Source organism: Globicephala melas, chromosome 11 (genome assembly GCF_963455315.2).
Source record: "Globicephala melas chromosome 11, mGloMel1.2, whole genome shotgun sequence".
Taxonomy (NCBI): domain Eukaryota; kingdom Metazoa; phylum Chordata; class Mammalia; order Artiodactyla; family Delphinidae; genus Globicephala; species Globicephala melas.
This window is the reverse complement of record NC_083324.2, coordinates 5,273,548-5,297,128: the sequence shown is the minus strand read 5'-3', so window position 1 is coordinate 5,297,128 and position 23,581 is coordinate 5,273,548. Positions and strand designations below refer to the sequence as shown.

The following is a 23,581-nucleotide window of genomic DNA, read 5'->3' as shown; positions in this document are numbered from 1 at the left end:
ATTGCTGGGTCGTATGGTAGTTCTATTTTTAGTTTTTTAAGGAACCTCCATATCACCAGTAAATATTGGTTAAATTACTGTATGACCTTCAAATGGAATTTCATGCAGCTATTACAAAGAAAGAGGTCTAGGGCTTCCCTGGTGCTGCAGTGGTTGAGAGTCTGCCTGCCGATGCAGGGTACACGGGTTCGTGCCCCGGTCCGGGAAGATCCCACGTGCCGCGGAGCGGCTGGGCCCATGAGCCGTGGCCGCTGAGCCTGCGCGTCCGGAGCCTGTGCTCCGCAGTGGCAGAGGCCACAATAGTGAGAGGCCCACGTACCACAAAAAAAAAAAAAAAAAAGAAAGAAGGAGGTCTATCAGTATGTGTTGAAAGCATATCACTAAGATGTATTTTTTTAATTGAAGTAGAGCTGACTTACAATATTAGTTTCATGCATACAACATAGTAACATACAACATTTTCATAGGTTATATTCTATACAAAGTTATTATAAAGTAGTAAATGGAAAGATATCCCGTGTTCATGGATTGGGAAGAATTAATATTTTAAAATGTCTACACTACCCAAAGGACTGGTATATTTTTAAGTGCAATAAAAAATTAAGGTTCAAAAAAGCAGAGTTTATATAGCATGATGCCATATGTTTGAAACATATATGTATGCAGATATATGCACACAATTTCACCCACTGGAAGGATATGCTTGCAACTGATAATGGGGAGTATGTGTGATGAAAGAGAAATGGGAAAGGAAAAATGTATTTTTCATCTTATCCATCTTATTCTTTTGAAGATAGATAGATTTATTGGTTTAACCATGTGACATACTTTTTTTTTTTAAGCCACTTGCTTGTGGTCACACAACCAAAAAAGTGTACAGCTAGGATTCCCACGCAGACTGTGATTCCAGAGCCCTGTGATCCAGAAGCCCTCTGAATTCCAGCACACTGCTTCCTAACAGTGCTCTCTTAGGATCAGGAAGTAATTCTGTCACTTGCTTGTAAGTTACAAAATTTTTCATGAAAATACCTGGGAGAATGTGCTCATTCTCCAGAAGAAGACTCTGCTCCATCGCCTGCCACGTTGGCTCCTTTTCTATAAGACTGTGTCTCAGCCAAGAGAGGTCCATCACCCAGAGCCAGATAACACAAACTAACATTTCCAAGCGGACAGACTGCCTTAAGGAAAAGGCATTAAGATAATTGGAGAGTTGGGGCTGGGCACAAGGCCTGAAAACAGTATCATTAGTCAACTTGGTCAATGGGCAGGTGCAGAAAGTGGCAGATAAATGCAGACAGAATCTGTATTTATACTTCAATATCAGTGTTCACAACCCACAAAATAAATGAGTGAATTAAAAACCTTGGCAGCACCTAAGTACCTAGACATAAACTCTTAGTTCTAAGCTTAACTCCTATGAACTTCTCTGTGATTTGAGCATATTATTTAGTTGCTCTGGGTTTCTTTCCCCATTGGTTAAATGGACAGCACTGTCTGTCCTGGCTGCTTCACAGAGTTGTAAGGAACAAATAAGGCAAGAATGTGCTTTGAAAATGCAAGGCATCATACAGAGTGAGAGGTTATTGTTAATGCCTCTGAGACTTAGCTCACAGAAGGAGAGCTATTTTGAGACAGGAAGATGGGAGGAAGCATCAGAAAAGCATTGCTGGTAACAGGGTAGGCGCACCTCACCAACACAGGGAAGGAACCTCTTAGATCATTTACTCCAGTTCCTTCTGTTTATAGTCGTGGACGAAGACTTACGGAGTCCTCAAGATCTGCAGAGCAGTGATAGTGCCATGCATACACTATTATTTAAACCCATAAATAAGATGGAACCCTAAAAGGAATGGGATGTGCTACAGGCCCCTTGCCCAAGGGGCTTGCTGAGCTGTGAACGTTGAACAGCGTTCTGGAAGCAAGCTGATGAAGCTTAGTAAGGAATTGGGGCAGAGGTAGGGGGATGGACTCCAGTGCTCCAGCTCCAGGATGGCTGAATGCCTCTGAGGAGCAATTTGAGGGTAGCCAGGGACTTGGATAGGACAAATGACAACTTCCTAGAACAGACTGTTCCAGAACCAGATCGGAAAGGAAATAGCCTGGCCTCGTCCTGGGTAGTTCACAGGAACCGGTGTAGGAAGTATTTGTAGTGGAACTAGTGCTCACAACATCAAGTCCCTTTTGCACAGAAGAGAGAAAATGGGAGAAGACACATGCAATGCAGCATACATGACAAGTCAGTTTTTGTAATGGTGGGAATGAGGATGGCAAGAATGAATAAGCAGAGGGAGACAGTGCTGTGCAGCGCCAACGACTCTGGATTCAGACTTGGGTGTGAATATTGGTTCTGTCACTAACTTGCCATGTGACCTTGAATGTGCCATTTTTATCCCCTGAGTCTTGGTTTCCTCATCTCGAAAATGAATGCCTTTCTCCCTATCTCATAAGTTGTTATGAGGACTAAATGAAATGTTCTTGAAAGAAATTAGCACATAATTCCTAGAACATGATGCCCAATAAATGTTAGTTTATCCCTTTGTTTTGGAGAGGGACTTTTAGAAAACCTCCAGTGAAACATACTAATTTGAAATTTCAAGCACTGGGAAAGCAAGCCCAGCCTAGGTAGCATGTGGAAGGGCCCTTTTTACAGGTGGAGATCCAGCCTATAAAGGCACATAAGAAACTCTTATGAGAGGAAGGGGAGGTGAAGAGCAAAGTAGCAATGGCTATAAATATAAGCATAAACAGTCCTCTTACCAGCAGCTGTAATGTGAGGTTCCTCCAGCTCCGTGACAAAACGGGAAGATAATAAGTACAGTGTATCTAGGCTTGACTCATTCTCTTGACTGCCCAGAAACACAGGATAGGTTTTGTGTTCAGTTATAGTAGCTTTCCTCAGCCTCTCCCCCTGCCCTCTGCTTTTTTTCTGGTATAATTAACTCTCCTTCATTCATTGATTGTCCTTTAATCCTTGTTTTGTTGGATATATTTGCTTTTTAAATTATTGTCTCAAATCCTTTTTGGAAGTATGGGTATGAAGAGGTAAAATAATAACAGTTTCCTTAGAAACTAAAATTCCAAGGGTGGAAACCAACTAGAAAATCAGAGTGAAAGGCAGGATGGGGGAAGATGAGGAAACTATAGGGATGTATAAAATTGACCTAGTCTTTACCAGGAGTAACATTAGGGAAATTGTTACTTCTAGCCTCCTTTTGGAAAGACCAAGGATGTTATCATAAAATGACAATGCCTGAGAGTGAAAGGCCTCTTGGTTTATTTTATAGAGGGGAGGCCGTGGTTTGACTGGAGGCTGTCTCATGGTGATCCAATAGCAGACTGACCCAGGTCTCTTGACTCTCATTCTGGGATTCTGTCTGCCATGGTCCTCGTCTTTGTGAGAGTGAATTTCTGACCACAAACACCTGTACAGAACTAATTTGTGTGGGTTTTTTTCCCTTTTTTCCAGGGCCAAGTGCTTTCGGGGCAAAAAAGTCCTTGGAGATTATGATATCAAAGTGGAACAGGTAACCAGCCTGGAGCCCAGGGTTGCATCTGCATCATTGTTGGCCCCTCTTGACATTCCAGAATGAACCATTTAGTTCTGCCAAGTGGAGATCAGTGTCCGTCACTAGCTTCTAGGCTCTCCATCTCCTCCCCCAACCCTTTCCAGGACTTTTCTCTCTATGAGACATGGTTCTGAAGGCTGCATCTTTCAACTTCGCTGACTTCTTTTCATGGCTCTGGTGTCCGTAGAGAGGCAAGCAGCGTGGCTCTTGGGGCCCTCTGGGTGCAGGGTTCTCAGGCTGAGGAACACTTTAGAGGAATGTCTTCCTAGGACATGGCCACACCTACATATTGCTGGTGGCATGGTCTTGCTGGGTAGGCACACGTCTGCCATTCAGTTGTGTGGCCTCCAGTGGCGCCTCCTCTGCACGCCTGAGGCTACACTTCAAAGAGAACTTAGAAAAGCACACCTCCTGGTCTTAATGCAGAGAAGTCCTGAAAGGTCATTTTTTATCTTCCTGTACTGTTTGCTTCGTGATAAATAGAGATTAGATCCATTCGAGTGCATAGGGGGATGTCCAGTTTAAACAATGCATGTATTTTATATGTAATGATAGAAGTTACTCATCATTCCTTACATGGTGTGCTGTGATTGATACAGAGTACTTTTCCTATCCATTGTTGCATTCAGTTCTTAAAATAACTTATTAGATAGGCAAGGTTGATAAAAAAAATTATTCCCATTTTATAGATGGGAGAAACTGTCCACCCAGAGAGAACAAGTAACTTGCCTGAACATCTTATGCAGCTAGTTGGGCCGGAGCAGAACTAAAAACCCAATTGCCTAAACTAAAACTTAGTGTATTTATGTTGAAATTGATAAAGGGCATGTTTGCCCCAGTTTGCATTCCCGCTCTGTAGAGAGGCAGCACAAAGGATGCTGGGTGGGGAGTCAGAAGGCCTGAGTTATGCTCCTGTCTCTGCCAACAATAAGTTTTGTTTGTCCAGAAAAGTCACTTAGCTGCTCCTTTGGTAAATAAGGATAATTATCTCTGCCCCTCCTGCCTCATAGAGTAGCTGTGAGAGTTAGATGAGATCAGTTTGGGAAAATGCTTTGCAAACGGTAAATAAATGTTTGCTGGAAGGGATGCTGTTGCTGCTATGCGGAGGGCCCCGCAGAATCAGGACTGTGGGCTTACTCCCCTACTGTTATTTTTATTTATTCATTTTTTATCATAGTAAAAAACACATACCGTGAAATCTACGCTCTTAATCTCCTCCTGTTATCTTCCAGGCAGAATTTTCAGAGCTCAACCTGGTGGCCCATGCAGATGGGACCTATGCTGTGGATATGCAGGTGCTCCGGAATGGCACAAAGGTTGTCCGGTAAGGTCCTTTCTGTCCTCTGGGTCGCTGTCACTGTCACCACAGTCACCATCTCTGGCTTGCAGTGGGACAGCATTGCTATGTATAGCGTACAGAAGTTGATGATGTGTGCTGTGCGGCAGTGGCAGAGGAAGGCAGAGGAAGGCAGCTCCTGCCTTTAGGGAGGCCATAGTCCACTGGTAGAGAACGCTCCATGGGCTCAGAGCTCTCTGAGCGGTACCTGGATTCCTGTGAGAGGTGTTCCAAGACTCCCGCCCTACCTCAGCCAGTGCAGCTCTGGGCTTTTATCTCTGAATATATTTCCCCTGGAAAACAGGGTTCCATTGCTTTTTAAAAAAAGTTTGGAAACCTCTGCTCTGGTTCAGCCTCCTTTTTTACATTGATTTGCTTAGATTCCCTCAGTAAGTTGGTAGCAGAGCCCTGTGTTCTATGTGAATTCTCTTAACTCCCAGCCCTGTGTTCTTTCTATGTTCCAAATTCCTGGGAACTCATAAGTCTGATAGGAAAGCCTGGGGTGGGAAGGGACATTGTGGGTGGAAGAAAATTTGCAGTTACAAAGCACTTACGTGCCAGGAGGGTGCTGGGTGACTTACAGACATCATCAATTGTAACACAACAGTTCTGTGCGGGAAGTGATGGGGATTCCAGATGAGGGAGCAAGGTTCCCACAGTGTTCTTCTTCCCTGGGGCTCAGCGTGGCTTCGGGTTTTCAGACATCAGGGTATTGCTCCAGGAAGAGTGTTCACGTCACCCTTTTCCCTACCTCAATCTACGCTACCCTGACACTGAGGCTGCCAGTGTCCAACAGGACCTGGGTCTGTGACAGGGAAGGCAGAACTCAGGTGTCTGGAGCCTCACGTCAGGAAATGTGAGCTCATCCATCCTGGAGACTGAGGAGGACAGAAAAGGAGACATCTGTCCACATGGGGGTGAGCTCAGGAAGCTCCTTCTAGAGAGAATGGTGGGCTCCTCCAACTGCAAATGCAATGAATCACAGGGATGCATGACACAAGCGGGTGGTGACAGGAAGGCCCATGTCAGGGTGCTGGGAGGGATCTGGCAAAAATAAGGCAGGCCCTTCCAGTCGCAGTGTGGGGAATCAGGAGCTGACCGCAAGCCTAGAGCTCAGTGCGTGTGACTGGGATATAAGGTTTGGTCTCAGGCATACAGCCGGAGCCAGTTTCCCAGAACTAGGGCACAAGGAGGTCAGAGCACATGCCACCTGACTTGATGCTAGCTCCCCTGAGCGACTGAGGAGGGGTCCTTCCACCCCCACTTTAAAAGACTGATCTCTGAGCCCAGGTGGGGCTGGAGCTGTAGGTGGGGATTGGTTGGGTGCCTGGGAAGAGAACCGGGTAGGTCATTACACATGTGTGAAATGGCCAAGGCCTAGAGCCTTGAGGGCAGATGCTGCCACAGAACTGACTCTCCAGGAAGGTGGGGTTCCTCTGGAATCAGGGCATGAAGATGGGGGCCCTGGTCCTGTGGAGCAGCTGGGGCTGGGAGCTCTGCTGGCTAGAGGTGAAATGCAAGGAGCCTTTCCATGCATGGGAACACTCTGTACTCTCAGTGCTTCCTGTAGCCAGTTGCTCAACCTCAGTTCTGCAAAAAATATTTGCACCCCTCCCTAGCATCCGCTTTGGAAGAATAACATGGGGACGTCTGGTATCTGTTCTCAGCCAGCCGGGACCCTTGCTCACCCGGGGACCTGATGAGGGCACTGCCTATTTTAAGGAGCAGCTTTAAAGAGTCAGAGCAGGACGCTGAGATCAGGGATCTACATGGCAGGGCAGTGAAGCCAGCCAAGTGTGTTGTCTTCAGAGTCTGCTGGGACCCCCTTGGGGTACCAACTCTGGAGCCACAGGAGCTTCAGCTCTTGTCATGCCCCATAGGAACAGGGAAAATTCTTGTTGACCTAAGGTGTGAGGGTCTAAAGTGTTTCTTCCCTCCTGAGGGCTTTTGCACCTTAGAAAAAGACAGTGCTTAACCCAGAGGAATAAGAGAATTTCAGAAATCTGTTCAAATCTCCTTTGAGAAGTGCCAAACATAATACCTCATTTCCTAGTCCATAAAAGAATAGTAATGACAAAATGAAGGGCTTGGCTCGGGTAACCCCTAAGACTCCTTCCCTGTCTTGGTCTTTGGAGATGGGAGACAAGAGGATGTATGACCTGAGGTTCTGGTTGATGGCAGACTTCTACGTTCTTCCCAGGTCCTTCCGACCAGACTTTGTGCTCATCCGGCAGCATGCGTTTGGCATGGCAGAGAATGAGGACTTCCGCCACCTGATCATTGGCATGCAGTATGCAGGCCTCCCCAGCATCAACTCCCTGGAATCCATTTACAACTTCTGTGACAAGCCGTGGGTGGTGAGTGAGTTACCCTTCTGCCAGGTAAAAGGGTAGGACCCTGGTCCTCTTATCTCCCAGTCCCTAGGAGGACCACTGGTGATCCAGGTGCAGTAGGTGCCAACTGAGAAGATGTGGGAGGAGCTTCAGCTGGGACACAGGGTAGGGTAGGCTCTCACAGTAGGACTTTGTCATCACGGGCTGGGCCGCCTTTGCTGCAGAGTGGACCTTTGGCCTCACAGCGAAGTCACACCAAAGATTCTGTGAAGACGCCCTTACAGGTCTGTAGGCTCTGCCCTTAGCCATAGGATACAACAATAAAAGTGCCAGTTTCTTGTCTGTGAAAGGTGTAACCATTGGAAAGGCCTGAGGCCAGTGGGGACCAAGGGGATGGTCCATCTCAGAGGGATGTTCGTGTCAGAGTCCTACCAAGTGTTTCAACAACCTTAAAATGAGATTCATCCACACATATATCAATCAGACACTTACGTGTGCTGGAAGTGCCCTTAGAGATCATCAGCTCTCACCCCTTCACGTAGAGATGTGAAAATTAAAGAAGGAAGGTAAGGAGTATAAAACCACTTACTATGTGATGCCATGATCTGAGATTTTCCTACATTAACTTCATTTAATCCTCACAATAACCTTACAAGGAAGTTATTATCATTATTATCACTTATTACAGAGAAATGAGACCCAGAAAGGATTAAGTAACTTACCAAAGTTTCAGGGCAAGGATTTCTCTAGATGACAGTCTCTCTCGCATAAATTGGGTTATCACGTGAGGAAGAAGCTGGTCTGGTGTTCTCCTCCTTGGCTAGTCTGGAAGTCTTGGAGGCAGTAGAAATGTTTGAGCAGAGAGAAGAGTGACGCTAGGAGGGAAAGTGGCCTGTGATGGTCCTGGGCTTCTCTGGCCTCCCCTCTGACAGCTGGGGGATCCAGTTCCTATAACTTTGCTGCTCCAGGCTGGTCGTCTTGGAAGGAAACACCTGCCCGTAATCACATCCTCCTCTTCTTGTTTTTCAAAAATCATTTCAGGTCTCACATACTGGCTTGCCAAGGGTCATGGCACTGGTGGCTGATTGTGAAGTTCCCAGACCCCAAGCTCCCAGACTCAGGGAGCTGGAGGGGGTGTTTTTTAACTAAATGGATCCATCACCTCTACTTTTACACCTGAACTCAGTTTTCCTGTTCCACTGGAAGCCAGGGAGACCTGACAGTGTGAGAGAAAGACCAATGAGCAAGGAGTAGAAAGATCTGGGAGCTGCTGTAGTTGCCACTTGTTCAGACTTTCCCTCTGTTTGGCCTGAGGTTCTGGAGTCCTAAAGTTTTGCAGAAACAGGCTACAGGAATTGTGTGATTTGAATGAGTTGCTAATCACAGAAGAGCACATATGAGGCCTTCACCAGGTTTCCACTTAGTCACATGACCTTTCCTACTGCACTCATGTCCTAGCCCTTTCCGCCCTCACCCCTTCAATACCTGTTAGAATTTGGCTCCCTCATAGCCACACAGGGCGATTCTGCTATTATCAGCTTTTTTCTGGGCACCCTCACTAATCAGCCTTCTGACTGAACCTCTCTGTGCTCTGGTTTGTCTGTAAACTAGGAATAATCATAGTACCTTCCACCAGCTTGCCAGCCTGGTGTTACAGTCCCCTAGTATTGGGGATCTGAAAGAAACTAATTCCCTGCTTTATGTTCCAAAACTGTGCTGGAGGCCAGGGAGGGGCAGATCAGAAAGCCTGTGCCTGGGGCTTTGCCCCTCCTGGGATTTGGGATCTGGTGAGGGTTCACATTCTCACCCCTTCACAATCCAGCATATTGCCGTTGGCATCGCATGAGAGCAGCGGGGCTCCCTGGCAAAACACCAAGTTCTCCCTTCGTTTTCACTAAGCAGCTGCCACACTGATGGCATTTTATATATCGTTCTCTGTCTGTTAATGGGAATGAACGAATCTGGTGACTGTGAGGGGAGGGTCCCTCTGAGATGATGACTTTGGTGTGTATTTTCTAAATTTCTTTATTGTGGCTGCTCTTGGTGTGAGGAGAGGCCTCAGCTGGATTGGGAAAGGCTCTACGTTGTCTCTATCACAGTGTCTCTGAGCATATCCACTATCTCATAAATTGGTCAGGGCAGGCGCACTGGGATTTTGAAAGCAGAAGTAGACCTACCACTGAAATAGCATTCCAGAGAGTGCAAGAATGCCACCATCACATATAGCTGCAAATTTATCTGAAAATCCTGTCACTCTGGGTGTTTTTTAGAGACAGATGCACGTGAGTTGAATTAAAGCATTTTATTTCCGGGAGGGATAAGGATAACATTAAATTCAGACTGATCTTGAAATCCCATTTCATCCAAGAAGTCTTTCCTGATACACTGGATAAGTGGTTATATTGAATGTTATCTTCCTATTCATTGCCAATACCACCCCCAGCTCCCAAATCCATTCTTTTGTCTAGGCATGGTGGAAATAACCCTTATCAGATATTCCTTTTGTTTAATTGGTGACTGTGTGCTTGTGACTGAATCTAAGTTTCCAAGGAGGCAGGGGTTAGATGCCAAGCCCAGTACTTTGAGCAGAAGGGACTGCAGGGGGTGGAGGAGGGTAGTATGAGCTCCCAGAGGTCCAGCTAGTGCCTGGGAACTGGCTGCCATTTTAGTCTTGGCTGTGCCGGGACTCTGAGAACCTGCCGTGGGCCTTCTTGGCATCGGTGTGGTGTCTGTTTAACAATCCCACATGCTGGGAAGATAGGGCCCCACATGCCTTGGTGCCGTGCCAGGGTGTGGGCTGCAGCAGGACAGGGGTTGTGAGGCAGGGCTGGTATCAGCTCTCCGGGGAGGCTGGAGAGCCTTGGGAGCTCAGGCAGGTGTCCAGACACAGAGCAGGAGTCCAGCCAGGCCGAGGTGGGCAGGCAGAACTTAAAGGTCAGATGAGGTGGTGGAGAGAATCAGAGAAGGCAGGAAAGGTCTGAGGGGTGGTCTTGACAGTCAGAGAAGGTTGAAGAACCAGAGAATGGCGACAGCAGGGTACAGTGGAGAATGCACTGGGCAGGAGGAGACCTGGGCGCTGTCCCAGCGCAGCCCCAAGTCCAGGCATGATGTGGGAGCCTGCGCTTTCCTTTGCTTCTATAGCCCCAGTCTCCTCATTTGTAAAATGAGATGTCTGGCCTAGAGACTCTCTCAAGTGTCTTCCAATAATAAAATCTTTGGGCCTTGAGAGTCCATCAATCATACTTGCAGCCCTGGAGGAGGCCGTAGAGATATAGAGTCACCAACTGCGTGTCACTAAGGGAAGTGACCCGGAAATTCCACTGTTTTTCAGCATTTCAAGAATAACAGATTCTGTCTCTACTCACAAAAGGACCACAGCAGATGATCACTTAAACAACAGTTTGATCATGGAGTTTGGGAGGAAATGTAATAAAAAGATGTTCTTTTGTGGTAAAAAGTTTGAGGAACTGATCAAATTCAGTTCTCTCTTTTTATATATGAAGAAAAGGAGGCCCGGAGAGGAGATATCATTTGCCTAAGGACACCTAGCAAGTTCGAGCAGAACAAGAAGAATCAGAAGACTGCAGTTTTCTAACAACCCAGTTCTGGCTTTTATCGTCTCCCCCGAACTGACTCATGCGCTAACATCCCTGATCAAAAACAGAACCCGAGCTTTTGAAAAATGTTCTAGCTTTCCTTTCTCTAATAAATAGAAGGTAGATTTGATCTGGCAACTTTTCCTACTAGCAGTTCCAGATATCAGTGGCTTAGAGCGTGAACCCAGTAGCACTAGAGAGAAGAAGCTGGATTACCCCTGCTGCCAGCACACTGGGGTGGATGTGGGGAGCTTGTGTGTGAGTGGGCGGAACTGGAAAGCCTCCTGTGGGAAGAGCGTGATCTCTTTAGAGCCTGAAAGGCTGCTGTGAGTAGGGAGAGTTACGGGTTAGGAATAAAGGAGCCTGGCTATGAATCTGGCTCAACTACTGTGTGACCTTGGGCAAGTGACCTCTCTGGACCTCAGTTTCTTCACTTATAAAGTGTGGGGGGCAGGGGGCACCAAGGGGTGCTACATGTTTGCCAAAGGCAAACCCTGACACTTAAGTCTGTGTACTTCATCTCTTCTCCATGGAGCTGTTCTGGCTTCTCATAGGTGAAGGTCCAGTGAGTTCAGTTCGTAGATGAGTAGTAAGTCCTAGAAGACTGGGTCTGTCTTTCCTGCATTCCATGACTCCATTCTCCCTACAGGAAAAAGCTACCATTCCTTTGCTTGGCATTTGAACTTCCATGACTGGGCCCCATGTTACCTATCCAGCTTCATCACTTGCCGTCTCTAGAGACGAAGGTGTTTAGAGTTAGAGACCCAAATTTCAATCCCAGCTTTACAAGCTCTTTGCAGCTCCGTGACTTTAGGCAAGCTTCCTACCCTCCCTGAGCTTCATATGTAAAATGAAGATGATAAAGAACCTAGTTCATCAATTTGATATGAGGATTAAACGAAATATCATTAAAATTGAGTAGGCACTGAATGAATGTTAGCTCACTCTCTCCCTTCCCCAACTAAAGCATACGTTCCTGGAGAATAGGAATGGGACACCTCTTTTATATCCTCAGAGTGCTTTGCACAAAGCCCTCAGTGAGCAAATACTCAATAAATAATTGTTTGACTGACAAACAAATATTTGTTGGATTGACACTTGGTCTGTCTGTTCCAGAGCTGTTTAGGGAAACTGAAACCTTTGCTTCTCTTTTGCAGTTTGCCCAGCTGGTGGCCGTCTACAAGACACTGGGAGGAGAAAAGTTCCCACTCATTGAGCAGACATACTACCCCAACCACAAAGAAATGGTAGGTGACTGAGTGCGGGCTTCAGTCTCTCTGCTGTTCGCACTCTGAGCTTAGCCACGTGGTGACTATGGGGCTCTGAAGAGGGCCTCAGCCTCCCAGCCCCAGAGACTCTGTTGAGGTTGAACTGCAGACCTGCTTTGTGAAACCAGGGTGGCTGGGTTTTAGCTGACAGCCCCTTGTCTCCAAAACCTGGAGACAGCATAGGAAAGAGCAGAAACAAGGGCATTTTATCGAGCAACAAATCCATGAATCAACAATCAGAAGATCCAGCTGCTTCGGGTCCAAGCCCAGCCCCACAAGTCAGGGATGGTTGCATTCCCTCACTGCATGTCAGTTTCCCAGTGCGAAAGGCAAGTGGGCATAATTATTCCTGGCCAGGACATTTAATATGGTACTTGCATAATTTAAGTGAGATTCTTTAAGTAACAGTCTGTGAAGAGTGTGAAGTGCTCTTCAGATGTAAGGTGTTGTTCCTGTTGTTATTCATCAGGCCCTTCCATTCCCTTGGCTTCCTCAAAATTTCGATAAGACTAGGGTTGCACTGTGCCTTCTCTGAGGCCATCCTAGGATGGCAGAAGGAGCAGAAAAATGGGATGGATGGTTGGTACAGAGGCTATTACTAATGTTTTTCTCTCGTGGTGACCTGGGGCTTAACCCCCTTCTTCTTCTCTGGCCCCACGTACTCTGCCTCAGGCCTGCACGGTCAGTTGGTGGTCCTCCCTAACCCACCAGCGGAGACTCTCTCTGCCATAGCTTTCCAAGTCTGGTACTCGGGGACAGAGACCTCCAGAAGGAATCTCCATTTGCACCATTTCTGTGAATGAGGAGCCTGCTCCTGGCATTTTGTGCGTGGCCCAGCTTATAAGCGAGCCACGCACGGAAGATGAGTAACAACCCTGGGCCTCGAAAAGAACTGCCTCCTTCATTTTTGTCAGAGCTTCCCCAGGAGAGGCCCTGGAACCTTAAGCCCTTGTGTTTAATAAATCCTTGAGACTGTCATCAGGGCTTTCCCTTTTAGGACAAGTCAGGAAGCCCTGTAGAGGCTGAGGAACCCTAGGGGTCTGTGCTTGGCGATTTCAGGGAGTCCAAGAGGGGACTGAGCTGAAGACTGAAGGGGCTCTCAAAGCTGGCTTTTTCCTGCTGTAGCGTCTAGCAGGCTGACCACTGAAAAAAACTGCAACACGTGCAAAGTGTATTCCTCATCTACCGTCCTTTTGCCCCAAGGGCCCTTGCGTTACTTTTCTCCCGTCCTCTATCCTGATATTTGCCTTCAAGAGAGGACCCCTAAGATCTCTCTGAGGTGTCAAAAGCTAAGTGGGAATTTCAACTCTATAAGAGAAAGGCTTTTTTTAGCTTAAAAAAAAGTTTTGAAGTAGGAATGAAAACATTAGTAATCTAGTAGAGAAGGACTTTCTAAAAGAGACAGAGGAGAAGCCTTTTGGACATCAGTTGAGGGCATTAAGTATAGTTAACCTAGAGAGACAACCCAAGTCTGTTCTTATCTTGCTAATTGGGCCAGGCCCTCTGCCAGGAATGGTATAGAGGGGATTACAGCACATGGAGGGAGGTTAGGCCATTGTAGGCTTCACATTGGATGATTCTCTGTCCCCCAAGTCACTCCCCCAAAGCTGGGATTGAAGGATCAGAATGAGGTGAGACAGGAGGAGTAGAGGATACACAGCCAAAGGATGTTGTTCTTTTCATTTCTCCAAATCAGCCTGTTTATGATACTGTCAACCCACCTTCTGGTCTTGTACGTCACAAGGCCGCCACACCATCTCATATGTATAATAGTCACCATCTCTCCCCTGTCAGATCAGTTAAGACAAAAAGAAAGCACATTTATCTGGGGAGAAAAAGGAATAGTCCTAGCTTTGGAAGAGAAACTAAGCCAGAATCAATAACAAATACCAGCTCAGCTAAAAGGGTTTGGGAGGCAGGGATGAAGGGCTGAGGACAGGAGAGAAAAGTCATGCTACTTTCCCTAGCCCTTGACAGGTTCTGGACTGGGGTCTTGGACACAAGCTGTAATATGCCCCATCCCTGCCCTAATGCTGGCCAGACCATCCACTTGTTACTTCCCATTGTCTGGCAGTGATGAGGCAGGTGGTGACAGCCAGAGCTCTGAGGGAAGGAAAATGACTTGGTTTTCAGGATTCTTGAAGGTATGTGGTGGTCCCTCCTAGGGCTGGATGATATCAACAAACTCCTTCCTGAGGGGCAGGCGTCCCTGGTACCAGCTGCAGGTGCCATCAACATGCTTCATGCAGACATAGTGCCGGGCCTGGTACCCATAGAGCTTCCGTTCCAATAGCCAGTCTGTCCAGAGGCACTCGTTGGGAGTCGAGATGGTACAGGGCACCATATAGCAGGTGGTGATCTAGAGCCATAGCCACACAACATCAAAGTGAGTAGGGTGTCCTTTTTCCATTATTGCCTTTCAGACTCCTACATGTTCTCCTACAGCCTAACTCAAACGCCCCCTCCCTTATGAAGCCTTTCCTAGTCTCCAAATTTCTCCCTTAGTTCTCCTTCCCCCTGTGCTCTGCATATATAGTATTGCCTCCCTAATGGCATCTCCGGAGTCAGAAAGACCTGAAGGTCCTTACTCTACCACTGACCTTAAGCAAGTCACTTCACTTCCCACAGCATTAATTTCTTCACCTTAAGATGGAAATCTTAAGCCTTCAAAAATTTGTTTTAAAGACTAAATTAAATATTTTAAATAAATTAACCATTACAGGTCCTGGCAAAAAAAGTAGACTCTCTTTAAACGGTAGTGTGTTATCCCAGTCTGCCTAATACGATGGCTGCCTTCCCAGCTAAAATGTAAGTACTCTGAGATCAGGGACTATGGGCCATCTCACTTTCCCATCCCCAGCTTCATACGATGCCTGGTCCATCGCAGATCTCAAGTATAGTACAGCAGGTGAATAGACCACGCATGCATGAAGGAAGGAATACATGAAAGGTGAGGCTGCACAGCTCAAGACCCTTCCCCCGCCCCCAAAAGACCTTGGAAATGGACATTCCTTACTTGGCAGCCACAGTTCAGATGGTAGTGGTGATTCAGACTTTCTCTCTGCAAAAAGGACAGGTTCTCCCAGGGCTCGATGTAGTTGCACAGATGGATGAAGACTTTCCCATCATTGAGGATCTGACCTTCAAGGGGAGATGGAGGAGAGCCTAGCATGAGGAATCTGCTCTTGGAGCTCCAGGGGTCCGGATTCTTGAAGGAGCCCCAAATCACAGCCTCTTCAATATCTTTTGGTGGCAGTGGTGACATGGGACTCAGTGAAGGAACCAGAAATACCTCTGTTGTCTTTATATCGAAGCTGTTACCAGATGATGTTTGTGTGAGGGAGAACTGTGGGGTGAAGGCCTTTACGTTAGCATGGTGTAGACAGAGGGATGTGGGCTTTAAGTCAGAATCTTGGTGGAACCCCCTTCTTTTCTATCATTTACTAGTGTGTGACCTTAAGAAAGTCACATAACTTCTCAGCTGAAAGATGAGAATAATGAGGTTATTGGCAGGATTAAATGAGAGAATGTCTGTGAAGTTCCCAGCACAGTTGTGGGCCCACAGAAGATGTTCAATAGATAGTAGGTCTTTCTTCCTTTTCAACCCTTTCCAACCCTTCCCAATATCTACACAGGCCAGTCTCCTGCCCCAGTGATACCTATCTTGGTGAGTCTTTCCCCTTCCCTTTCTTTACTTATCAAACTCTTTCCTGTCTCCAAAGACCCTTTTTAGTACTATCTCGTCCGCAAAGCCATCCCTGACCGTGCTAGCACACACCTCTCTTAGAACTTCAGTCGCTCAGTCATTTACTGACTGAGCAACTACTATGACCTGGTACCAGGAATCCAGAAATAAATATGACAGGATCTCTGCCCCCAAGGAGCTTAAACACTAGTAAGGAAGACAGATAAGTAGGCAAAAATGACACTGTTGTGCGATTATATACAAGATGCAGTATAAGAACAAAGGAAAGAACAATTATCTCTGTCTGTGGAAGGGCTGGGGGCAAGAAGGGTGTCTAAGAGCAGATGATGCTTGCATTGGGCCTTGAAGGGATGGGTAGGAGTTCACCTGCCAGACAAGTGGGGAAGAACTTCTGGATGTTGGGACAGAGGGGTGTAGCCCAGCAGTATACCTACTGCAACCATAAGTAGTTTCATTCAGCTCTAGGAGAAGCGAGGGGCTGGGAACAGTCACTGACAAGTGGCAGGAGGCGAGGCTGGAGAGGTCGGCAGGGTCTGGTCACAGAGGGCATTCGGTATTAGGCAGAAGAGCTTGTGCCTTCTCCTGCAGGCGCCACTGATGACTTTTCAGTACGCTTGTGCTTCGTCACCTAACCCCACCTTCGTTTAGACTTGACCTCTGTGAGGGCAGCCAGCACGTTTGCTGCTTCCCCTGATGCACCACCGTACCTAGGAGAGGGCTAGGCAGGCAGAGGGCAGGTGCTCAGGAAGGAGGTGGCCTCGTTGGCTAGTCCTGGGACCTGGAGGGCTCAGGGGCATACCCCGCCTCTGCCTCTCCCATCCAGAGGCACCCCGATCAGCACATGCTCAGAGCTGGGGGCCCCTACCAGTGTGGCCTCCAATGCCTATGACTTCTCAGAAGTTTGAACTGTGAGCTCTTCGAGGACTGCGACTTGCTACTGAGTCTCCACTCTCCTGCCCCAGGCCAGGCAGTGAGTAGGTGGTCATTCATTGCTAAGGGGATGGACAGATAGTGGAATTCCTCCTCCTGTCCTCCCCACCTGCTGTTTTTCTTTTCCTGGCCTTCTCTCTAAATATTTTTCATCCTTTAGGGCCGATTCAGATCCCTCTTAGACAATGAAGCTTCCCTAACTGTTTACAACCACACAAATGCCTTTCCCTGAACTGCAAAATAATTCAGTACTGCATTCATTCACTTATGGATTATATTCTTGTGAGGTTCTTTAACTGTTCTATCCCAACCAGTTCAGTATGAGGGATCTGCCTGGGTCCAAGGTCATGGAGAGAGAATCACGTTAGAGTCAAGGCTCCTGTTAGGGCCTGTGCTTTACTGCACCCCCAGAATAGGGCCTCGGATGTGAGTCAGCCACGAGCCAAGAGTGTGACCTGTCCTGGCTGTCTAAAGCTAATACATTTGTAGGCTACAGTGACAATTATGTGTGTATTGCAGGGGGAGTTTGCAAAATGCACAATCCTCCTTTGCTCTGTGTAACTAAGACCTCCCCTGCAGTGTGGTGTCCAGTTCGGGGTCCTGTGCTGGGGAGGGACAGGGACAGGCTATATCCCTTTGAAGGTGGCCAGGGCAGGAAGGGGTCTGGGAACCACAACCAGTAGACCTGGAGCTAGAGTGCATGTATCTGTCGTCCTCAGCCCTCTGAAGGGTCATCGTAGAATAGAGGGCAGAGCTGAACCCATAAGGGAGAGTTTCAGAATGGCAGAATTTGGCTCAAGATACCAAAAATCTTATACCAATTAAAGCTGTTTGGAAATGGAACCAGTTATCCTAGGCTGGGAGAGCAACCTGTGAACTAGCAAGCCAGTGGCAGTGAGGACTCTTGCACTGAAAGGGACGTTACCAAGGCTCCTCCCAACCTAGGCTGCCTCTTCGTAACACAGCTCTGTTTTATGCCCAAGAAAGTGCCACCTGGCTCAGCTCACTACCCAGGGTCAGCCCGGGCTCCTCCTTGACTGCCTTCCTTAGGGCAGAGACTCTCAGGGCCGCTTGCTGGTCTTTCACTTACCAGTCAGGAGATACTGCTTCTGGCTGTTAGCTTCTAGTTTCACCCCACAGAGGGAAGAATCAAAAGGTGTATAGATATACTGAATATTGTTGACTTTCTCAAACCCTTTGAACATCTGAAAGCATTTACAAAAGAGCAGTACTGGGTCAGTGAGTGTACTTTATATCTTCACAGGAAAAACTTTTTCTTAATCTAAAAAAATTAAGCGAAAGTCTAGTTCAGGATTTGTTGCACACAGATGGCCCAACTGGGTCTTTCCTCTCTAAAACAATCTAAACCTTGGTTGATTCCAGCGAGAAGGGAGGTGCCTCTAGCAGCCCTATGCACAAGCGCTGAGGGCCTGTCCCGCACTGTGCCTTGGCTCCGGTGGGCCTGTTGCCTACATGTCATCCCCTGCACTTGAGCATCTGTGCCCCAACACCGCTGAGCCAGGCCGCCTCACCTATCGGCCCCACCGCTCCCAGATCACAGACTCCACTCCTCCTAACAGCCCAAGGGGGTGATCGCCCTGGCCTGTCCCCATGTACCTTTATCTGTTTGATTTCATACCGGATCAATTTTTGAGTGTCAGCAGGGTCTGCGCTGGCAGGAACTACCTTCTCACTGGAGATTTTGGCCCGGATCGCTGCACAGGAAGAGAAAAGAGGGAACTTTCAGCAACACGTGGGAGTGGTCCATCTGGGATCTAGATGACGTGGCATCACCCTGGAGAATTGTGCAGGGGAATTCTGGGTTTAGGTCTTGGTGGGTTATGGGGAGAATGCTGCATGTGAGGGAAACTCCTCTGCACTTGCTGGAAGTTCCAAAACCCTCGGGCCTGTTGGGTCCTGCACTTTAGCAGCTGGTTTGGGGAGTCTGGTTCTCCACAGCCAGGTGCAGTGGGGTGGAGGTGCGGCAGGTAGAAGAGGAAGCAGGAGCCACCTGAGGGCAGTTGGTGTGCGGTCATCCACTGCTGTAGTCCAAGGCCTCAGAGAGAGACTGACCGAGTTGATGTTGGTAAATGTTTATGAATTAATAAATGTCCTGACCCTGCACAGAGGTAGTTCATCTCTTGCCACTTGGGTATTAATCAAAACCTGTTTATGAGTTCCTCCTCTGTGCCTGGCCTAACGCTAGATACTAGACCCACAAACATGATTAAGACAGGGTCCGCACCCTGCAGAACTCTTGGTGTGGTGGAGAACACCCTTAGAAAGACCAACAGCACAGCATGGTAGGAGCACAGAAGTGCTGTGGTGGCACCAAGGAGTCAGGAAGCCTTCAGAGAAGAGGAGACACCTGAGTAAGATCTTGAAGGATGAATAGGAGTTTGCCAGGAATTTAAGGGTTTCAAGGAAGGGCATTCCAGGCAGAGGGACAGAAAGGGCAAAAGCTGTGTGTTGAAGTGAGGGCGTGGTGACAACCTCAGTTATAGGCTTGGACACCCAAGGATGTTTATAATGAAAGCGCAACCCACTGGCCCCTGGCTTTCCCTTCCCCCATCCAGTAGATCAGAATAATCACCGGAGAGTTCCGCAGACTTGTTCAGTGACAACACCCCCCCCGCCCCCCCCCCCCGTAACTGCAGTAGGCAGGGGAGATGGGGTCGCTGCGGAGGCCTTTTATGCAGTCTGTTCCCTCGCAAGTCTCCGGGTCGCGGCGCTTGCAAGGTGGCTGTGGCGCCGGCCCTGCCCGACCCACGGGGCCCCAGCAGGAGGCAACTGGTGCGGGATTGGAGCTCCTCCCCTTTCCTCCAGACTCCAGGTCTGCCGCTGGGCCCCGCCTCGACCCCACACAGCCACCCCCTGCTGTGGACCTCGAGGGCTCCCCCGGACTCACCTAGCGCCGAGTGGCAGACGTGCTGCTGGGGGTGCGCGGGGGCGCAGCTGCACGCCTCTCCCAGCCCCGGCGGCCGAAGCAGCGCCAGCAACCTTAGCAGCAGTGCCCAGCTCGGCGCGGTCCGCGGGCTCCGCGGCATGTCACAGCCGCGCCCTGACTCAGCCTCTGGGGACTGTCGGACCAAGCAGCTCCTCCAGGGCTTCTCCAGAACTCGTCGCGCCCCTCGCCCCTGGTTTTATGAGGTGGACCTAGGGCCAGTCCCGCCCCGATGGGCCCCGCCCTCCTTTGGCTGTAGGCCACCCGCGGCTGCGGGACCAGCGGCCCTCCTGGCCGGCGGGCTCAGTGGCAGGCTCAGCAAGATGAAGAGGGAAGCCAGGAGAGTCTCCTAGCCTCTATTTCCTTGCCTGAGCCTTCTGGAAGTAGAGGGAGGGGTGGGAAAGGGGATGGTGTAAGGATCGAAAGACAGGGCAACAAAGACAAATGCACCGGGACACAGAGACCAAGCGACTGTGATTCAGGCAGAAAGGACAAGAGTGTAGAGAGGCACAAACAGAAAGAGACAGGCGGAGTCAGAGAGAGGCAGACGGAATTACAACAGGCAAAAGAGACAGTGACAGAGAAGGACGGATCTCTTGCTGAGCTGCACGCTGGGAATGAGACAAGCTACTCAGGGCTTCTTTCAGCTGCAGGAAGTGTTTTCAATGCCCTATTTATGAGGCTCCAAAGCAACAGCAAACAGTAATGGAATAGGACAGAGAAAGTTGGGGTGTGTGTGTGTCTTGGCTCTGTCGGCTGGGGGGTGGGGAGAGATGTCCGAGAAAGCAGCCAGTGCTTTAGAAACCCTTTCCCGTGCCCAGAGCTCAGACTCTGCAGATGTCTGAGGACAGTGCTCTTGCTGGGGGCTCAAAGCACGGGGTAGCCCATCACTTAGGGCAAACCTGGGTTCTCAAAGCTCTCTCCAGACCCTAGGCCACCCTGGTTCCTATCTCAGGCCCCTACTCAGCTGAGAGACTACATCTTGTTATAGAGGGTGGGGCAGCTTAGAAAACAAAGAAGCAAGGCACTTGAGGCCACGGACTGGAGTCCTGTCCACTGTTTGACAGAGGGCATAGTTCTCCGACCCTCCAAACAGAAAGAAACCCACGGGATTGTTGTCGTAGCATGTTTCCACACAGCGTTCCACCAGCAGGTCGCAGGCTGGGTACTGATTCTGTCACTAGGTAGCTTGGCAACCTTTGCCTCTCTGGGCCTCACTTCCTTCTCCGTAAAGTAGGATTGAACTACGTGATTTTGCCCCAGTCTCAACTGGCCTCAGCCAGCAATACTGAAATCCTCTGGTCAGGTACTCCCAGTATCTGGTCACACTCAGGATTCCCGTGGGGATGTGACTTTTCGTCAGAGTCAACATTTTTTCCTTTGAAAGACATGTTTTCATCTTGATGTGGTGGTGATGTTTGAAAAGAAGGAAACTGAAAGAGAGCTGAGGCCTGACTAAGAAGGATGAAATTTGGTGTCCAGGTTGGTTCTTCACGCAACACCGGATCAAGATAGAGTCTGATGTGTTATTGCTCGGGATCTCAAAAGCATCCAGTCCAGTCTCTTCGCTTGGCAGATGTGAAGACTGAGGCCCAGGGAGGTAAAGGGACTTGCAGAGAGACTGGGATGCAAGTCTCCTGACGTCTAGTCCAGTGCTCTTTCCCCTCCACCACGTTATTTCTTCCATCGCCATTTTGTAACAGCTTGAAATCCTGCCTTTGAAGGGTAGTTCTTCTTTTAAGTTTTCATAGTTCTTCTGTTAAAATACGGCTACCTCAAGGTAATGTTTACTCTCTTAAGGATCTCTTTTGAGTGATAAACGTGTTGAATTCCTATGTCAGCTCTCTTCCAAACCCCAAGCTGGGCAGAGATGGGCCTTCGCATACTAAGTAAGCTGTGTTTGGTGCTGAGTGTGGGGTGTTGGTGAGCAAGGAAGAGAGTGTGAAAGAGGGGAGAAAAGCCAGGTTCAGTGCAGGAAAGCTGGACACATGAAGGATGAAGCGATAAGTTTTAAAGATGTAGAGAGTACCAAGTCGGAGAGCAGGGTCCTTATGGTTCTGCTACTAATATGCTGTGACCTTAAGCAAGTCACTGTCACCCTATGGGCCTCAGTTTTTTAATTTGCGAGGCAAGTAGGTTGCACTAGTTCTTTAAAGAGCCCTTCCAAGGGTGTTCCCAAGAAAAATATTTGTAAGATTCCACACGTACACTCTGACCAATTCATTCCTTTCTCCTCTGCTTTCAGCTGACTCTGCCCACGTTCCCTGTGGTGGTGAAGATCGGCCATGCTCACTCGGGCATGGGCAAGGTAAGGCTGGGGCTGCTGTGCTCTGGGGTTGAGGCCAAGAAGGGCACTTTTCAGAGAGCCTGGTTGTGGACTGTTCTTCTGCCTCTGTTGCTGATGACTTCTTTTCAAGGAGAAGACCGTTTGGCCCCTCTGAAGCCATGAGTGTTACCCAAACGGTCCTCTTGCAGCAGACAGAGTGCAGGTCACCTGACTGGTCCCTGTGTTCTTTGCAGCAAATGTGGCTCCTGAGCCCTGGGAAGGGAAGCTCAAGAGTAGGGACTTCCGGGGCTTCCCTGGTGGCGCAGTGGTTGAGAGTCCGCCTGCCGATGCAGGGGACACGGGTTCGTGCCCCGGTCCGGGAGGATCCCACATGCCGCGGAGCGGCTGGCCCGTGAGCCATGGCCGCTGAGCCTGAGCGTCCGGAGCCTGTGCTCCACAGCGGGAGAGGCCACAACAGTGAGAGGCCCACGTACCGGAAAAAAAAAAAGAGTAGGGACTTCCTAGGGAGATGTGGCTCTCAGGTCTGCATCTGGATGGAAACATCTTGATGGGTTTGGGGGCTCAGGGCTCTTGTGACTCTCGTGTGTGTGTGTGTGTGTGTGTGTGTGTGTGTGTGTGCTTTCTCCATTAGGTCAGAGTGGAAAACCACTACGATTTCCAGGACATTGCCAGCGTGGTGGCCCTCACCCAGACCTACGCCACAGCAGAGCCTTTCATTGACGCCAAGTATGACATCCGGGTCCAGAAGATAGGCAACAACTACAAGGCTTACATGTGAGTGGGGGTGGGGTCCCCACAGATGCTCTTCGCTGTCTCCTCAGCTCTGGGGAGACTCTCGGCCTCCAGGTGGTAGCCACCTCGCAGTTTAGCCTCCTCTGGCCCACAAGGCAGAGAACAGAGAGCGGGAGCCATTCCAGTCAAGGGAGTCTTAGCCTGGCTTCCTTTCAAGGCAGAGGAGGGGTTCCTGAACTGAGATGAGAAATAAATGAGTATTTATTTTCATTTTAGCCTCTGAGTGGAATCTGGCATTCTCCTGAGTTATGAGCAGACTGGAGTATCAGCAGCAGCGCATGTGGTTTGTCACTAATGGGCAGCACAGAGGTTTCTGTACACATACACTTGTCACAGATATCTCTGAACACCCGTTACTTTTATCACTATTTAAGAATCATGGTAGTTAGACTTGCCACTGCATTCACACCTGTAAATACATTTGTTATTTATGAAGAAACATATTTTTTACTAATCTGAGATTTGTTTACTGTTTTTGATAACTCTTTTGGTAAATTCTTTTAAATAATTGAGTTCCTTTGTTGTCCTGTGTAGTTTATTTTACATTCACACGTCTTACATATTTTATACATTGAAAGGAATCCATAGGCTTCACTAGGCGGCCAGAGCACAGAAAAAGTTAAGAAACTCCTGACGTAACGATATAGCCCTGCAAACACCACAGAACGTTAAAAGCCTAGTGGTTATGAGAATAGATGACTTCTCCATGTAACTGTGTCCATTTGCCAGAATGGAAAGGTAAACGTTTCCTCCAGTACAATTTAGAAAAAGAAAAGATTTCAAGACTACCTGATCTTCCATAAAATACATAAGAATGCAAATG

At 48.5% G+C, this 23,581-nt stretch overlaps 2 protein-coding genes across 2 annotated transcripts in view; one reads left to right on the top strand and one right to left on the bottom strand.

Annotated features, from left to right (window-relative positions):
• The window catches only part of SYN2 (synapsin II), a 152,044-nt gene that overhangs the window by 102,951 nt on the left and 25,512 nt on the right, over nucleotides 1-23,581 (top strand). The window contains exons 2-7 of the mRNA XM_030840933.3: nucleotides 3,467-3,524; nucleotides 4,799-4,890; nucleotides 7,103-7,259; nucleotides 11,989-12,078; nucleotides 21,925-21,987; nucleotides 22,598-22,740. Coding sequence (XP_030696793.2) covers nucleotides 3,467-3,524; nucleotides 4,799-4,890; nucleotides 7,103-7,259; nucleotides 11,989-12,078; nucleotides 21,925-21,987; nucleotides 22,598-22,740 — 603 coding nt within the window. The remainder of the gene's footprint in view (nucleotides 1-3,466; nucleotides 3,525-4,798; nucleotides 4,891-7,102; nucleotides 7,260-11,988; nucleotides 12,079-21,924; nucleotides 21,988-22,597; nucleotides 22,741-23,581) is intronic.
• Nucleotides 9,523-20,203, bottom strand: TIMP4 (TIMP metallopeptidase inhibitor 4). The gene is made up of 5 exons (XM_030840932.3): nucleotides 19,644-20,203; nucleotides 18,353-18,450; nucleotides 17,826-17,940; nucleotides 15,116-15,240; nucleotides 9,523-14,458 (listed from the first exon to the last, which is right to left on the bottom strand). Exons 1-5 carry the CDS (start codon nucleotides 19,780-19,782, stop codon nucleotides 14,261-14,263), a joined length of 675 nt encoding a protein of 224 aa, XP_030696792.1. The 5' UTR covers nucleotides 19,783-20,203; the 3' UTR covers nucleotides 9,523-14,260.

Bases quoted from the DNA above. Each gene is read 5' to 3' on its own strand.
- TIMP4 (XM_030840932.3), bottom strand. From the start codon at position 19,782: ATGCCGCGGAGCCCGCGGACCGCGCCGAGCTGGGCACTGCTGCTAAGG. The intron at 17,941-18,352 runs GTACATGGGGAC...AAATGCTTTCAG, and splicing joins ATGAAATCAAACAGATAAAG to ATGTTCAAAGGGTTTGAGAA. The intron at 15,241-17,825 runs GTAAGTGAAAGA...CTCCCCTTGAAG, and splicing joins GAAGCAGTATCTCCTGACTG to GTCAGATCCTCAATGATGGG.